Source organism: Electrophorus electricus, chromosome 5 (assembly GCF_041902795.1).
Source record: "Electrophorus electricus isolate QZ-2024a chromosome 5, ASM4190279v1, whole genome shotgun sequence".
NCBI lineage: Eukaryota > Metazoa > Chordata > Actinopteri > Gymnotiformes > Gymnotidae > Electrophorus > Electrophorus electricus.
In genome coordinates this window covers 3,822,658-3,839,753 of record NC_137501.1, presented here as the reverse complement: position 1 = coordinate 3,839,753, position 17,096 = coordinate 3,822,658, and the positions used below count along the sequence as shown (strand labels likewise).

The following is a 17,096-nucleotide window of genomic DNA, read 5'->3' as shown; positions in this document are numbered from 1 at the left end:
CTAATTAAGCTAAAGAAAAGGGTCAACGCAAGTTAAAGCTCCCCAAATGCAACTTGCTCCCTCGTATCCTTAAACTGGTTCCTCTGTGTTCTTGTTCTGTGACTTGCGTGAGTCAGAATGTGCTGCAGTACTACTGGGTGGCTAGAGCTTCAGGTTTCAGAGAGACAGGTGCTGCACTCACTGTAACAACATGCTGAGTTGAAGCATAGTCCTTTTCTTTCTACGTTTGTGAAAACCCTGGTTCTCTCTCTCACGTCACACCATCTGCATCTAGATGAAGCATAACTTCTTAAACAGAATATGAAGACTGAAACATTAGTGTATAGTGTCCATTTTAAAGATGACCACTAGGTGTGTTTACAAAGAGTTCTAATTTTTGTTTTGTTCTTACTAATTTTGCATGTCAAATTTATTACCCTTCCAAAAAGTGCATATGTTTATAAATATGATATGTTTACAGAAACATTACCTTAATTTTGATATACCATTTATGTTCTACATTTCTTACCTTTTATGATGTATTTCTCTGAAAGAAGGTGGACATGAGCCTGAGATAAAAACTTGTATTTGAAACAAAGTTGACTTTTTGAGGGTTTTTTTTTTTTTTTTTAATTCATTCTTTCAATAAAAAAGATGAGAAGTTACAAAAATAAAAGGTATGTTCATTCACTCTGGAAAGAAAATTTGGGCTTGAATTGAGTGCATGGGTACATCTGTAAATGGTTTGAACTGAACTGAAAGTGAGCTAATGTAGTCATGAGTACAGAACTGAGACATTGCTGGATGCTACGTGTGCTTACATGTTTGCCACAGCTGTCTAAGAGCCTAAACCTGTTTAAAATGTAATATATAATGTAAAAATGTATATACTGCAATTTCAGAAAGATCAGATAATGTATTGATCAAGGAGATCAATATTAACTTGACACTGCCCAGTTCCAGTTAACACTGACACCGACACAGCTACAACTTTTGCCCATTTGAAGTCCGTCTCTTAACGTAATGGAACCGGATTTTCAAACATCATAGCCATTCCTCAAAGTAAGCTAAGGTTCATAACCTAATGTACCTTTTGTAGACAGAAAATTCCAAATATGTCTCCTCTTACTTCTTACACGAAGCGATATTCCCTTCCCTTACAATGTGTTTCAAAAAGGATCACTGCCAGCGGGCCCAGGGTGGAATTGTTCTACAAAAAGTGGCACATACAGACAATATGTAAGTAAACTAAGAATCAGAGGTCAGTGAACCCATCTTTGCCCCAGAATGTGTGTCAACCAAATGAGCAGTTTTTGAATTGATTTGCCATGAAGTTCCCATTTTGTTATCTCTTTAAGAAATATTAATCCCAAAAGACACTACTATGACTAACATTGAGGGTACAGTTTGGATTAGCTAATAATGTTGGATTATCTGATTAGTTGGATTAGCTAATAATGGGCAGTGGTAGCTCAATGGCTAAGGTACTTGACTTATATTTGGACTTCTATTAAACACTAACTGGTCCATTCTAGCTTTGACTAGCATTCAGTAAATTTTATTTTCTTCTTAACTGACAACGAGCTGTGCATTGTAATCCTCGTAGTCTGCAGGGATTGTGTCTGCAAAAACAACAAAGGGGTTAAAATGTATTTTTCTGCAAAACATTCCAATTTTAAATTGGTTCAAAAACAAGCCAAGAGCTGTCTTAAACTTGCATGTGTAGTTTGCTTACCATTGCAGCGATATCTCAGATTGGACCAGATGATGTTCTCCTGGGAGAAGCAGAACACACCCAGGCGACCGCCCCTCATGCTGGTGTCAATAACCACTCCAGAGTCAGCCACCAGGCTGGTGCCTTCATAAAAACGTACCCTTCTCAAGCAAAAAAAAAAAAAAGGTATTACAGCAATATATACAAGGTGAAGTTAGTCTGTATGATTCCTTACAAAATAGGTATTTGCAAGCATTAGAATGTTATCGTCTTTCTTTCCCCCCAAAGATATCTACATATTTGCCTTTCATGTCTTTAAGACTTTAGAATTGCCACTTCTGGCATCGCACCTGATGTATCCCACTTGTGGTCGATGCTGGAGATTCCAGCGGTAAGAAACCTTGTCCTTCCAGCCCACATTACGAGGGTCTTTCCACAACAGCCGCACTTGATCCTCGGTGTCCCCAGTGTGCCACAGAGAATTCCTCAAAAACTCTCCAGGCCCAGTGGTGGACTTCACGGCCTAAATGCGCAAGATATGATATACTAAGCTAACTACCATGACACTTGATTAAAGGCCAAACTAATCATCTGGCTACAGCATATGCAAACACTTTTTGCACTTAAACACTTCTGCACATGCTCTGGCACAGAGGTCAGACCCAGAGCTCTTGGAATGCCTCAGCCGAGGCCCAAAGGAACCACTTTAATGACAATCACAGAGCCTGGATGTCAAGCATGAGCAAGAGTGGAGATGGATACTGAGAGTACTAGAACCTTGAGCTGGATGCCTGGCTCTGCCACAGCACGGAAGGGCACAGCCTGCCAGTAGGTCTGCTCCGTCTGCTTCCACATCACCACGTAGAAGCTCGATGAGTCCTGGTAGCCAAAGATGAAGCCGGCATAGTCATCATCGGTTACCGTGTTCACGTGGAAAGTGCCCTCGAAGTCGACCCCACTAAAGGCCGTGTAGCCTGAGGAAAATGAAGAAAAGGGCATTTAGCACTGGGTGCATATTAATTTTCAACTAAAAGCGGGAGATGAATGCTGCTTGTTTGAACTGGCCTCAGATTTAAAGGCCAAAATTAATAAGCATTGAGTGATGATGTAATGCAGTTTAATGAATGGCATTCATCACTGGCACAGTTCTTCATATACTTGGAGTTCAGGGACAACTTACCTACTGCGAGACCTGGGTCACTGTTCATTGTCTGAATGATCTCCATTCCCTGATTGAGGACGACCCAGTTGGGGTCAATCTGAGCCTGGCCCTCAGGATCCAGCACTACAGTCTGATAGGCTCTGAAGTCTGTCAATGTGACCTCTGCGTTCTCAGGACAAGTGTCGATCCTGTCAATCACATGGTCTTTGTCGAAGTCTCCGGTGCAGGCATCACCCACTCCATCATCTAATAAAAAGCACATAGAGGAACGGAACAGTATTATACAACACAAGGCCAGTGTAACAGGGCAGGACAGTATAACAAAAGGCAACACTTTTTTGCAAGTGAACATAAGGTGGATAATGTTTATACTGTTTCCGTCCGCCTGATCTTTGTTCGGCACCAATCTGCAGTTATCTTTATCATCTGGGATGCCGTCATCATCGTCATCATCATCACACTCGTCCCCAAGTCCGTCCCTGTCCGTGTCCAGCTGAGAGCTGTTGATGATGGTCGGACAGTTGTCCTTGGAGTTCTGGTGTCCGTCCCCATCACTGCAAACCAGATTTAGGGTTATGGAGAATGCGTCTGTGGATTAGCATGTGGGAAAAATATGTGCTTTACAATGTGTGTGCATTTACCTGTCGATATTAGTGTCACATGTGTCTCCAACAAGATCATCATCAACATCAGACTACAGGACCAAGCAAAGAAAAGTCTCATTTTAATACAGCAAATTAAATATTTTCAATAGGCACATACAGAAAGGTATATGTGTCAGAGTTATTTGATATTTCTGTAGCTAATATAATTGCAAATATCAACAATATTGGAAATTACATATCCATGATATACCTGATTGGGATTGGGCACCTCAGGGCAACTGTCACAGGCATCTCCTACACCATCACTATCTCTGTCCAGCTGATCAGGGTTGGGGACTCTCTGACAGTTATCCAAAATATTCTTCAAACCTGCTCATCCCAATATGACGAATAATATGAATTATTAGTAATTAACTGACTAATTAACTGAGTAACTGACCAAAAATAATTGAGTCAGTCATTGCATCTGAAAACATACGAGCAACTGAAGTATCCCTGAGGTATACCAGAATCTGTAAGACCTAAAATGTCAATGCATAGTGCAAATGGAATAATGGACACAATATTGACATGATAGATGGCTGGCATATTCAGCACAGAGGTGTCTTTGTGCACATAGAATGTTTATTATGGGCCATGTGTCACCAGGTGGCAGTGTTTCTGTTAGGCAGCTGTGGAATAGTTTCCACTGGTCATCAGCTCTTGGCTTGGCTTCCTGGTGGAAATGTGGTTTTGCCCAAGGAGACATGACCAGACTCTGAAAGATCGAGTCAGCAAGTCAAGTGTCTGGAGCCAAGTCTCTGTGAATGGACTGTAAATGTCAAGCTCTGCCTGGGCTTGCTGTTTTTTTCCTCGCAGACAGGAACATATAATTGTTCTTTAGAGGTACAAAATCAAAATACTGGTTCCAAGGAGGCCTGTGGTTAAAATGCCTCTGCAGGCCTCTGCTGTCACCTGAATAACTATTAAAGATCTTGCTGAATAAGTAAGGGGTTCTAATTGGTGCTCTGAAGAATGCAGGCGTACATTCGCTTCTGTTTTTCCCCATTAAAAAATGACCTAAGCGCAAGAAAATCTGGACGAGACACAGGCTTATGGAAAAAAAAAAAAAGATCTTTTAAACACCGTTTCTGCGTCTGAGAGAAAACAAATGTCTTTGGAGGCATGGGGAGGAAAGGCATAGTTGGGGAAAATGTGAGGGAGGTGTGGCATCGTTCGTCTCTGACACCTCGGTCGCGGCCCAAGTAGTAAAAGCTGATTTTAGCCTGGTGCTAAAATCACACACTCTGAACAGGCAGTAGCAGCCCGGCAGGCAAAACGGCAGGCATGTGGGTATAAGGGCCCAAAGGGCGGGGTCAAAGCACAGTGGCACGTTACCGTCACCGTCCATGTCGTCGTCACAGGCATCCCCCAGTCCGTCCTGGTCTGTGTCCCGCTGGTCTGGGTTCTTCACCGTGATGCAGTTGTCGCATGCATCACCGTGAAGGTCCTCATCTGTGTTCTTCTGGTCTATGTTTGGGGTCAACCAGCAGTTGTCCTGTTTTGTTCAGAAACAATGGATTATCATTCAGAAGAGCTAAAGGACTTCTTAACTAGGATGAATTAAGTCTTGGTGTGCGTGCCTGCTCGTTGAGGATCCCATCGCTGTCGGCATCCTCATCACAGGCATCTCCTTTCCCATCTCCATCCGCATCCTCCTGGCCAGAATTTGGCACATACATGCAGTTGTCCTAGAAGCAACACACACAGGGTCACCTAGGAACCGTATTATAATTCTCACCCATGCGGGAGCCAAAGCACTTGGAGGAAGCCGCATGCGAGTCACCTTTTTGCAGTTTGCATCATGACACTGAAGTTTCCTGTCTGGGTGGGCATCGATGTCAGTGTCCTTCCCGCACACCTGGCCGTTACCTGCCCAGCCGATGTTGCACTAGTGAAGGCAGCACGCGTTAGCGCATGTTGGCGCGGCCCAAGCTCAAAGTCGGACATGAACGTGACATACTGTATACTGTGATTCATGAGCTGGGGGCTTCTTAAGATATGGGCACACGGAGATATCTCAGCATCTCACCACACAGCTGACGCTTCCGTCTCGCTCTACCACACACTCAGCGTTAGCATCACACGGGTTGGGCTGGCCGTTCCTGCACAGCCTTCCAGAGAGAGGAGCAGGACGAGCAGTAACGTAACTGGAGCCTAGTCCAGTCGGTCTGCAGCCGCTTCCCTGGTCTCCAGTGAAGCCAGACTTACATTGTCCACAGTGGAATGAACCCTGAGAGGAAAGCACCTGTCACTGGAGAAGAGCCTCATTCACAGATTGCCAGCACTTGAGTGTAGGAGGCACGAAAGCAAAAAAAGAAATATACACCAAAGCAAGGTCAGTCTGAATAAAGTAAACATCTTACCACTGTATTGTGGCAGTAGGAATTGGGGGTGCAGCCCCCATTGTTCCAGCTTTGACATTCATCTATGTCATAGCAGACCTGATGTACAGCAAAGGGTCCAACATCAACCACCATGTAGAAAACAGGATGTAAGATAGGTAGTAGGTTGAGTAAATTGGGCAGAGACTAAATTACAAGCTTTTTTATGTGAAATATAGAAGTATAGGGATTTGAGATGGCTAAGAATTTCTCACTTGTTTATGTGTCTGGGCATAGACGTCACCCACACCCTGCACCTGGTCGCCAGTGTACCCTCTGGGGCAGCTGTCACACCTGAACCCTGGAGCTGTGTTGACGCACCGCACACCAGGGAAACAGGGGTTCAGCTGACACTGCATACACACACATCACAATAAACACCAACAGTTATTCTCTCCGGATTCGTACTTCATAATGCTAAGCAAGCATTTTGTTCGTGATCTGAATACGGAACACAATGGTTCTCCCAGGAAATGATTACCTCAGTTTCTCATTAAATCACTCAAACAATGGCTCTATTAATGAAGAGCAAACAAAAGCTAGATAATGTGCTGTTACAGGAGGTATATTGGATGGATTTGATTGTCCTCCACTCCAAAAAGTAGGACACAGCTTTTTGGAAGGATTACTTGAACCACTTCAAGAGAAGTCTTATGACTGCTCTGTTTCATCTGTCTGTAGGATGGACTTGAATTGACATGCATATGGATATAAAACACACCTAAGTATCTAGGCTGCAATCTAGTGTAAAATAAAATGCATTATAAAAGATCTAAAGAATTATAATTACTTTAGATTTCCATGTTCTTATCTGTTCCTGCTGAAAGTGTGTATATGTTAACCCCAGTTAATGGAGTGGTCAGTAAAACGGTTTCATTCCCACATTGCTAACCTTTGTTCATTAGCATTTAGCATTTTATCATCTTTAGCAGTCCTTTGTGTATGCGAAGGCTTACCTCATCCATATCATCACAGTGGACTCCATCTCCAATGTAGCCCTCAGGACACGGTGCACAGATGACGCCTTGCTCTGTCTCAGAGCACATACTTTGCTGGAAGCAGATTCCAGGAGCACACTTGGATGCACTCACGTCTTGTGTTTCTTTTGGTCCCTCTAAATATTACCCAAATGCTTCAATTAGCCTGTCTCAAGAATTCATCATCCTCATTAAGTGAATTTCATTGCTAATTGAAAATATGTTCACATCAGACCTGCTTGAAGAAATTTAGTATAAGTCTTACCACAAGGAACACACTCCATAAGAATTTTCCTCAGACTGGCAGTTTCCCGGATCTGTCAAGATAATAATGACAAAGTGACCTAGAAAACCACTCTGCCTGCAGAAATTTAGCCCATATAGTCTCCAAATAAAAAACAGTTACCTGCTGGTCCATTTTATCTTTCAGTTCTTGGACTATCCTTAAAAGTTCAATCATGGGGCCTGGTTCCAGCTTTGATGTGAGTCCTATAAGAATTAATCCAATAATAATGATGATTTTACTCCATGTTACTTTAATACATCAGCCATTATAAGTCCCCCAAAATGCTTCTCACCCAATAATTGCAGTGATTCACCCTGCTGGAGAGTGCAGTCTTGAAGTTCAACGACATTCTCAATAGACTCATCTAGCACTATCTTAAGGTCAGACAGGCGATCCTAAAGCAAAGATACAGATCATATTTAATGGCCCACAGGTACAGTAATATGTTTATCTTGTATCATAAAAAATGGAAAAAGGAGCTAAATTCTGTGGGTTATTATACTGGGCAAAATGGAAACCTGTCAAAATTCTGTATTCAGCCAATATTGTCAATCACCTTGATAATTAGTTTGGGTCCATGTGCTCTTTTCTGCATGAGCTTATACCTGTGATGTAGTGGGCATAGTTTTTAGTGCCACTCTATTGGAGCCAGGAGGCAGTGTCTTAAAGGCAACTGGTAGGTCCTCCACTATTTCCACCAGCCTGCAGTCCACATAGAGGGCCATGCTGGCCGAGCCATGCTTCAGACCACTGAAATGCAGCATGACGTGGTGGGGGCGGCCATCCGCCAATGGCACTTTGACAAAGTTGGCATTGCCCATTTTTCCATTGCTTTTCAGGTACTTCAGAGACACTAAGAGAGGGAGAGAGAGAAAGAAAGAGAGAGAGAGAAAGAGAGAGAGAGAAAGAGTCTGTAGACAGGTCTGTAGACATTTGAACTTAACAAAACATCTGCTACTGTCCTAATAATGCTGTCTGGAGTATAACACTTAAGTCCAAATGTGCCCTTTCTGTTTTTTTCATTGCTGGGTGAACCCTTCCAGCAAATTAGCAGTGCAGGATTAGCAGTTCACTCCCGCAGTGTCCATCCGAGTCCAGTAGTTCATCTTACACCATACAAATTGACCTGGATGCACATTTAGACTGTCAAGGATGATACATAATTTGCTAACGCTTTACAAATGCATTCAGTCATGCCTGCCGATTTAACTGTTTATTGCCAAAAATACCTTTGTTGACTTTCCCATGTGTAGTGAAATCAAAATAATCGCTGTTATCTGCAGGGTTGTAAAGACGAAAGACATGTATTGGAGCTTTGTTTTGGAGCTGGAAGGTTGTCAGGACAAAAACTTCGTTCACATTCTTGGTCTTAAGACCTCCTTGCAGGAGATCAGGCAAACAATCCGATGACATCAGAAGATCATAGACTGCAAGACAGGGATGGAAATTAATCTCTGAAATTAATGCAGAAATGTTTATTCTTATAGTAAAAACAGACCATGCTGTACATTTTAGTTTACACAGCTCCACCCTTTCCAGTTTTACTTGCATGTTTTTCTTCTTTTAGCAGAGCCATCAAACCATCAAACTACTAACACTGCTTCTTTCCAGATTTGACTTGGAGCTGATGACCAGTTTATGGAGTGTTTGAAATCACACCTGGTACTAAAACAAAAACGGTGATGGGGCCCTTCTACTTCTTTTATTGGTTAGATGTCTACGGCATGCCCATTAGAAACAGTATATTTTGTACATTTAGTACATAGTAGCCCATATTCTGACAAAACCCAGTGTAAGAGAAACCAATATTAAATATGACATTTGTGATGTGAAATAACAATTGCACTGTGTAGCATAGCAATGTAATGGATACTGGGCATATATTATAAATTCTTTCCAAAGAGTAAATTCATAGAAACTGCTGTGAACAGTTTGAGCTGTTTCTCAACCACAAGCAATTGTGCCTCACAAAAAAAAAAATAAATAAAAAATGCTGTTTCTCATAAAAATGATTAGTAGTTATATTATTCACTTACCAATTCCTTGGGCATTCACTGTAAGAGGAAACTGCAGAACCACCTGTAAACTGAACAAAACATTTGCCCATGAAGCCACTTTCATGATTGTGGCAGAAGAAATAAAATTTTTGTCCCTGGTACTGATAATGAGGACCCCTTCTCTCTTCCAGCACACGTTCTCTATTGCAGCCTCCCAGTTCACTCCAGAGCAGTAGCAGTCAAAGCAGACGTGCTGCTGTTTTTTTCCTCCTGGATTACTGCAGTCCAGATGCTGAATGAGAACCAGATAGGTGCCCAGGAGATTTATACTTCTCAGATGACTTTAGACGTAGAAGGTGTGACCAAGGATCTCCTCCCAGCTTACTTCCCAGAATTAGTGACCATTTTACTAAAAGGATGTTAAATGTGCACCATACGATGTGTTCTTTGCTTCCTGTAGATTACTTCAAAGAAATGGGAACTAAATTTTTTTGGTTTTTGTTTTCATAAAAACAACATTTCTCTTGTTAAATGTGGACATATTCCCATGAGACTGCTGTCTATTGGGTAATTAATATTGAATATTTTTATTTATGGTGAATTTGAAGAGGACAAAATATATCTATTGCCTCTTCTTTTCATTTATCACAAACCAAATGGCATAATCAACACTCAGTTTATCTTTATACTATTCTGATACTTGAATGTTGAATAAAAATCCTGAATTATGTCTGAAAAATGCTGTAAAACCACTTTTTAAACCAGGCCCTTGGATTGTGCCTATTATTTACAGGAATAACCTGGCTCATTGGCTTGTCGCAAACTGCAAATTCCTTTTTGGGGTTACTTTTTCAACAGATATATATATCTGAATTATATATATATATAATTCAGATACTATGTAAAATAAGTTTAAAGTAAAGAAGAAGAAGAATTACTTTTTTTTTAGATTAAGAATTTATTAGAATTAGGTTTTATTCATTTTCTTAAACTTTAGTTTTCTATGACAGTGCACCTCCAAGGCGGCTACCTGTGATTGTTGCAGCTTCATAGCTTGGACAGTTTGGATCTTTGGAGCCTATCCTCACAGATGGCTGGCTTTTATAGCTTGTTTTGCATATCTTGAGAATTTTCTTTGTTTTTAAATTTGGTCATTCTGTAGAGCTACATTTTAAAAATGGCAGAAATATTATTTTCTTTATCCACTGGGGTTTTAAAATCTTGGTCCTAGGGTACATCTGCATAATTTAGTAGTTTTGGTTCCAACACAGTTAAATAGCCAATTTATTAATCTACTCATCTTATTAACAAGTCCTTTATTAGATTAAAATGAACCTAATTTAATTACAATTTGCGGTGCTGCGGTGCTCTACTATGCGAGGACAGGGGGCGGAGCCTGCTGGACAGGGGGCGGAGCCTGCTGCTGTCACTCATAATTGTCACTGACGTTTCTGTCAAACAAACATGGCGGCATCCATGGAGCTACTTTGCTGGGGAGGCGACTGGGACTTGCCATCTGTACATACAGAATCTCTGATTGTGCTGGTAACAAAAAAATATTTACGCAATAGCTGTTAGCAGTGACGGGCTTGAAAGTTCATTTTTGGGAGTCTTCAGCTAGCTTGATTGATATAACAAATGCTTATAGCTAGCTAGCTAGTTGATCCATGCACATACCAGCGTGTTATACTGAATTAAACCTCGGAAAACAAGTAGTCTCTGATTTCGAGTCGGTTTGATTTTCACAGATTGCTATCTAACTAACTCAGCGATGTGCATATGACAGTAAATCTAGCTTGCTACAGTTGATTGGTTGTAACAAAGTTTTGACCTGTTTGCTGATAGTAAGACTGTATATTGCAGTTTTCCCCCCTCAAGGTCATGTTGTCGTTCCCTGTCGGATGTGATCATGAATTTAAGACATTAGTGTATTGGATTTGGTTATGGTAGCTGCAGTGGTAAAGTAGAAAATGGTAGATAGCTAGCTAACGAGTTGGTGATGGCGGTTACCTGTCTGTGTAGACATATATTGTGCTCTGAGCTTAATAAATATTGGTTCCGAAATTGAATGTTATGTACTTTTGGTGTAGGGTTACATGCACAGTATATTTTGCATTCATCTGTGGTTTCGATGCATTTCTCTAGGCATATGCAAAATTTGCTGGTGCCAAACTTACAGTGAAGCCAGTGGACTGGACATGGAGGACTATTACTGGTAGCGCATTATAAATTATACATAGATAATTCACTCTAGCAGCAGTGGAGTATGATGAGTGGTGCTGAAATATTTATATTTAATATTAGCTTTTGTATGTTGTTGAAAGTATGCATGGCATGTCAGAATTTGCTGGAGAGAACTGGGGAGCTATATAGAAGCTTGTGGAGTGTTGGAGCATGTGAAGATAGTGACGTGTCTTTTTCTCTCCTTCTTCAGCTGTGATTCCACAACTGAACTATGAGTGCTCTTCAGTAACAGAACCTACACAGATTCTGAATTTCCTCCGAAAAAATGTAAATATCAACTATAACTGATTGATTTATCTATAATAAACACAAAAAAGTAGGCAAGGTTTGCATTTGAATGAGTCTTTTTGGTTTATGACATGCAGTGATGAGAAAATCCTGACATACTAAATGATTTTGTCTGCGAAATGAACAGGCAGCCATCCTTGTTCCCCAAACAGAGATTCAACGCAGACTATGAGCTGTCGGCCAAGCAGGGCGCGGATACCATGGCCTACATCGCACTGCTGGAGGAGAAGCTTCAGCCTGCTCTGGTTCGTTCAGCACTCCACCCTTCATGACCTCATGCTCCATGAAGCATAGCCTTTACATAACGTGTGTGTGCGTGTGGGTGTGTTGCAGCTCCACACGTTCTGGGTGGATGCAGAAAACTACAGCAGCCTTACGAAGCCGTGGTTTGCAGCGCACTCTCCCTTCCCACTTGGCTTCTTCGTGCCAGGCCGCCTGGCTGGTGCGGCTCTCTCTAGGATTCTGCTCACCAAGGCTGAGGCCCCACTGCACTCCATCACTGAGGTAGAAGGAAAGGTAAAGGCTCAAAAAAGAAGGCCGGTTTCTTCTTCTGTAAGATCATCGCTCTTCTCTCCTGCTTTGCTAATATTATTTTTTTTATAGGACTTGCTCAGAATTATGTAGGATTGGGAATATAATTTTTACATGAATGAAAGATGACGAGATGAGCAGATTCAGTGTGCAGCTCAACTTTTAATTTAGTCCATTCAGAACATGCTGTGGATTTGATCTGCAGGGCAGTGTTGGGACAGAAAGCTGATTTTAACTCATCTTCAGGGCCCAAATAATGGCCATCTTAAAATAATGGGCTAAATATCTACATGTTCCCAAAGGGTTGATCAGTAGTGTGGTCAAAACACCCGTTATGATGCAAGTCCAGAACGGAGTTTTTTTAATAGTCTTTGATTGGCACTAATGTAGTAAATGTTACAACTGTACAATTGTACAGATCTACAGTGATGCCAAGGAGTGCCTGAATCTGCTATCCCACAGACTGGGGACTTCGCTCTACTTTTTTGGAAATGCGTGAGTTCAGCTGTCATTTTTCACTTTCATTTGTCCAACAGGTCTGTTTGTGTACAGTGAATGTCCTCATTATATCATGGAAAGAGGCAGCAATGTGCAAATGTGGGCACAGGTCTGACTTTCCAGTGACTCGAGCAAGATGCCATGGGAATATGATTTATCCTTGTCTGTCCTTGTTTTATAATTCTCTATACGGACTTTTATATAATGTCATATTTCAGTTAACAGTAATGAGTTATTGACCTGTAGCTGTGAATATTGGTGACGTCCTGCCACGGTGTCTTCAGGTTATATTTTATGCCCTTGTAGGCCTACGAGTTTGGATGCCTTTGTGTTTGGCTACTTGGCTCCACTCCATAAAGCCAGTCTGCCCAGTGGTCAACTGCAGCAGCATCTGAAACAGCTTCATAACCTCTGTCACTTCTGCAGTACCATCCTCCAAAACTACTTTACTGAGGCTGGTTCTGGTAAGGGAGAATACAGCAGCTCTTAAATGCTGCTAGTCCACAAAGTTTATACACAGTACAAGCATTTATACACGAGTATGGATTTCATAGCTTACACAATTGGCCTTGATCATTTCTTTGCTTGGTGAAAGGGATACTTATTTTTTTTGGTGAACAATCTTGATCTTCCTGATCTGTAATTTTATTCTCTTTTCTAACAAATTCAGTCAAAAGATTCTCATCTGCATTTAATCATGACCCATTCAGTTCATTTTAAGGCAAATGGCCGTCAGATGCCTAAAACGTATGGTAGTCTAATCGAAGATCAACTTCTCATGACTTTCATAAATTACTGACACGAAGAGAAATTGCCCATGGCATCTGCTAAAAAACATGGCTCCAGTAATCTAATCAAACAGTTTCAACTCGGACTGCGGTGTTATATTAAACAACACGGTGTGTCTCGGTTTGGAATTCTTTGTACTAACATTTCTTCCATGTGACATCCACCTTCTATAGCTCACTGGAATCAGTGCTTGTCCTCTTTTCCTCCTTTCTCCACCTTCATAACAGGCCGTCCTCATTCTAACCAGGACGCAGTCGATGCAAACCTCCAGAAACTGACGCAGCTTGTTAACAAAGAGTCCAACCTTATCGAGAAGGTCCTGCCTAAATCTGCTCGTCATTTTCCCTGTGGTCATTAGCACCTTAGTAGTAGCGGCAAGGCGCAACCTGGACATGATGTAGAAAAACGCTTAATTTCATAAAGAAACATATGCATGAGCCACTTATCCACATTGATGTTTTTGCATTGCCTTGGCTCAGTCGCGCTGGCTGACGGCTTCTTGTGTTTGTGTGTCAGATGGACGATAACTTGCGAAGCAGCCCGCAACATAGGCTGAACAGAGCCCACAGACCTGCACCCAAACCTTCATTCCAGACCGCTGGGAGGAACTCCACCCCTGCCTGACCCCAGTCCCCTCCTGAGCATCGGTCTCTCCCTCCATTCTGCTATTTACGCTCATTATTATGAGCGGCACTTGGAGCGATCTCTTCATACGAGCCTAACTACAGCAGCAGTGATAAGTTTATTCATTGTTTTTCTATTTTTTGATGCAGCGTGACATTTGTAACACGGAAAGTTTAGATTGTCGGCTTTGTGTCTGGACAGGGACAAAAATGAAGACATTGCATCTCTTGTAAAGGGCTGAAGATTTTATTTATTTATTTATATATATATATATATATATATATATATATATATATATATATATATATATATATATATTATATATTACACATGCACACACACACACCCTGGCAAAAAAAAGGTCACCACCTAGATTTAACTAAGCAAATAGGTAAGAGCCTCCCATTGGATAATTACTGCATGGGTGATTGTTTCAGCTTGCAAAAAGTTATTTAACCCTAACTGATGCAGTGAGTAGCTTCTCATTTGTTAAACAACCATGTCGAAAGACACATCCTGTGGTCATGGAAAAGATGTTAATCTGTTTCAGAAGGGTCAAATTATTGCCATGCATCAAGCAGAGAAAACATCTAAGGAGATTGCTGAAACTACTAAAATCTGGTTAAGAACCGTCCAAGACATTATTAAAAAATGGAAGGACAGTGGGGAAACATCTTGAAGGAAGGAATATTGTTGGAAAAAAATCTTGAATGATCGTGATCGGTGATCACTTAAACGTGTGGTGAAATCAAATCATAGAAAAACAACAGTAGAACTCAGGGATATGTTTAATAGTGAAAGTAAGAGCATTTCCACACGCACAATGCAAAGGGAACTCAATTAGGACTAAACAGCTGTGTAGCCTTAAGAAAACCATTTGTCAGTGAGGCTAACCATCACAAACGGCTTCAGTTTGCTAGGGAGCATAAAGAATGGACTCTGGAGCAATGGAAGAAAGTCATGTGGTCTGATGAGTCCAGATTTACCCTGTTTCAGAGTGATGGGAGCATCAGGGTAAGAAGAGAGGCGGCTGAAGTGATGCACCCATCATGCCTAGTGCCTACCATACATGCCTGTGGGGGAAGTGCTATGATCTGGGGTTGCTGCAGTTGGTCAGGTTTCGGTTCAGCAACATTATGTGCCCAAAAAATGAGGTCAGCTGACTACCTGAATATACTGAACGACCAGGTTATTCCATCAATGGATTTTTTCTTCCCTGATGGCACGGGCATATTCCAAGATAACAATGCCAGGATTCATCAGGCTCAAATTGTGAAAGAGTGGTTCAGAAAGCATGAGACATCATTTTCACACATGGATTGGCCACAACAGAGTCCAGACCTGAACCCCCTTGAGAATCTTTGGGATGTGCTGGAGAAGACTTGGCGCAGTGGTCCAAATCTCCCATCATCAATACAAGCTCTTGTGGAAAAATGTATCCAACTCTGGACAGAAATAAATGTTGTAACATTGCAGAAGCTTGAGGAAACGATGCCACAGTGAATGTGTGCTGTAATGAAAACTAAAGGTGGTCCAACAAATTATTAGTGTGTGACCTTTTTTTGGCCAGGGTGTGTGTATATATGTATGTATGTGTGTGTGTGTGTGTGTGTGTGTGTGTAAAAATATGGCATTATGTCATTTTCAACATCTTAACTGCAAAAAAGTGAAACTATGTAATTAAAAACAAGCCTGTTAAATGCAGCATATAAAATATTCAATATGGCATCAAAAGAGATCTTTCAAGGTAGAAAAGTGAATCTTGGCTTATATTTAATATACTTTTAGGCAAATTTGAAAGCTTCTAATCTGCTTGTATGCTCAGTCAATATGCTCTATTTATTATTGTGTCTATAATACTGTATTTATACATGCTACTCATTAAGCAATGCGACATTGCTACTATTCAAGTGCCATTTGTCTTAATTATATTTTTATGACTGACATAGTGAAATTATATTTCAAAGTGGTGATGGGCAAAGGTATCAGCAGTGTTCAGCTGAGTCTATAAGAACAGAGACACTGAAGAACAAATTCCTTGCAAAATGTTTCACGATAGCTATGAAGATATATGAAACGTTGAACACATTATTTCTGAAAGATTTGCGTCACATAATGGCAGTTAATCCGAGTATATGTGATCGGCCTGGAACATTCTGTCAGAATTTGGAACATCTGCACCAGTTTACTTTTTAGCTTTGTGTTGGCAAAGATTTGTAGACACCTTAGTTGTCAAAGGGACCAGGCAGTGATATATTTTTATTAACATTGTTTTTCAAATATTTATTTTTATTGTATTTTGAAGCCGTTTTTCCTTTTTTAAAAAAAATATGGTAATTTTGAGGTATGTCTTTCTTTCCATAACCATGTGTAACTTATTGATGTTCTCACAATATGACTGACTGTTATAGCTATTAGGTATTAATAACCTTAAAGGAACAGTAAGTCATTTCTCAATTCTTCTTCACATTATGAACCAGCCATTACACTGACTAGGGGAGGGAGGCACAGAATAAACTGGTTCATTTGAATTCTTCAAATCAGTTCAATTCTTCATATCTCTCCTGAGCTGCACTTTATAGAAAAGAAAATTAAAAATGTCATAAATAATTGCTACTTTTTGGTGGTAAAAATGACTTATTGCTCCCTTAAGTGATTATATTTTTAATGATAAGCATGCCTCAAGTATTCTGGCAAAAATACTCTGCAGTCTCTTATCAATGCAATTTAGAAATTTGTTTCTAAATTTCTCAGAACTATTACTTTTCCCAGTCATACACATCCATGCCAGTTCAGATACTTATTTTTTTCAGTGTCTGTTTACCATTGTTTGTTTATAGGCAATCATCAGGGCAATGATAAACATTGCTTTATGAAGCATCTTATTTTTGTTACATTTTTTGTTACATTTTCATGCATCTTGACAGTGATCTTTAGCTATCAAAAAACTTTAAATTGTCAAGTTGTCAAATGTAATAA

General features: G+C 40.7%; 2 protein-coding genes across 6 annotated transcripts; one reads left to right on the top strand and one right to left on the bottom strand.

Annotated features, from left to right (window-relative positions):
- Positions 1-356: 356 nt before the first annotated feature.
- On the bottom strand, positions 357-9,438 carry thbs4a (thrombospondin 4a). Of its 2 annotated transcripts, XM_081715051.1 has the most exons (21): positions 9,183-9,438; positions 8,376-8,573; positions 7,752-7,999; positions 7,439-7,541; positions 7,267-7,349; positions 7,126-7,177; positions 6,840-6,997; positions 6,099-6,236; positions 5,866-5,943; positions 5,532-5,732; positions 5,286-5,390; positions 5,083-5,190; positions 4,838-4,997; positions 3,711-3,829; positions 3,497-3,549; positions 3,228-3,409; positions 2,874-3,101; positions 2,471-2,667; positions 2,044-2,216; positions 1,715-1,854; positions 357-1,601 (listed from the first exon to the last, which is right to left on the bottom strand). In XM_081715051.1, exons 1-21 carry the CDS (start codon positions 9,265-9,267, stop codon positions 1,549-1,551), a joined length of 2,862 nt encoding a protein of 953 aa, XP_081571177.1. In that variant the 5' UTR covers positions 9,268-9,438; the 3' UTR covers positions 357-1,548. The 2 variants fall into 2 exon arrangements, with proteins under 2 accessions (XP_081571177.1, XP_081571178.1); XM_081715052.1 differs by lacking the exons at positions 8,376-8,573; positions 9,183-9,438 and having other exon boundaries at positions 7,703-7,874.
- Positions 9,439-10,604: 1,166 nt separating this feature from the next.
- On the top strand, positions 10,605-16,584 carry mtx3 (metaxin 3). 4 transcript variants are annotated; one of them, XM_027006260.3, is made up of 9 exons: positions 10,605-10,688; positions 11,289-11,358; positions 11,578-11,654; positions 11,828-11,920; positions 12,009-12,191; positions 12,625-12,701; positions 13,011-13,168; positions 13,721-13,809; positions 14,010-16,584. In XM_027006260.3, exons 1-9 carry the CDS (start codon positions 10,608-10,610, stop codon positions 14,115-14,117), a joined length of 936 nt encoding a protein of 311 aa, XP_026862061.2. In that variant the 5' UTR covers positions 10,605-10,607; the 3' UTR covers positions 14,118-16,584. The 4 variants fall into 4 exon arrangements, with proteins under 4 accessions (XP_026862061.2, XP_081571174.1, XP_081571175.1 ...); XM_081715048.1 differs by having other exon boundaries at positions 10,606-10,688; positions 12,009-12,227; XM_081715049.1 differs by lacking the exon at positions 13,721-13,809 and having other exon boundaries at positions 10,606-10,688; positions 12,009-12,227.
- The last annotated feature ends 512 nt before the right edge of the window (positions 16,585-17,096 follow it).

Excerpts from the sequence above, each read along its gene's own strand:
- thbs4a (XM_081715051.1), bottom strand. The coding sequence starts at position 9,267 with ATGAAAGTGGCTTCATGGGCAAATGTTTTGTTCAGTTTACAGGTGGTT. Across the intron at positions 7,350-7,438 it reads TGAATCACTGCAATTATTGG|GACTCACATCAAAGCTGGAA; the intron begins GTGAGAAGCATT and ends TAATTCTTATAG. Across the intron at positions 7,178-7,266 it reads AAGATAAAATGGACCAGCAG|ATCCGGGAAACTGCCAGTCT; the intron begins GTAACTGTTTTT and ends TTATCTTGACAG.
- mtx3 (XM_081715048.1), top strand. The coding sequence starts at position 10,608 with ATGGCGGCATCCATGGAGCTACTTTGCTGGGGAGGCGACTGGGACTTG. Across the intron at positions 11,921-12,008 it reads AGAAGCTTCAGCCTGCTCTG|CTCCACACGTTCTGGGTGGA; the intron begins GTTCGTTCAGCA and ends GGTGTGTTGCAG. Across the intron at positions 12,702-13,010 it reads CTCTACTTTTTTGGAAATGC|GCCTACGAGTTTGGATGCCT; the intron begins GTGAGTTCAGCT and ends ATGCCCTTGTAG.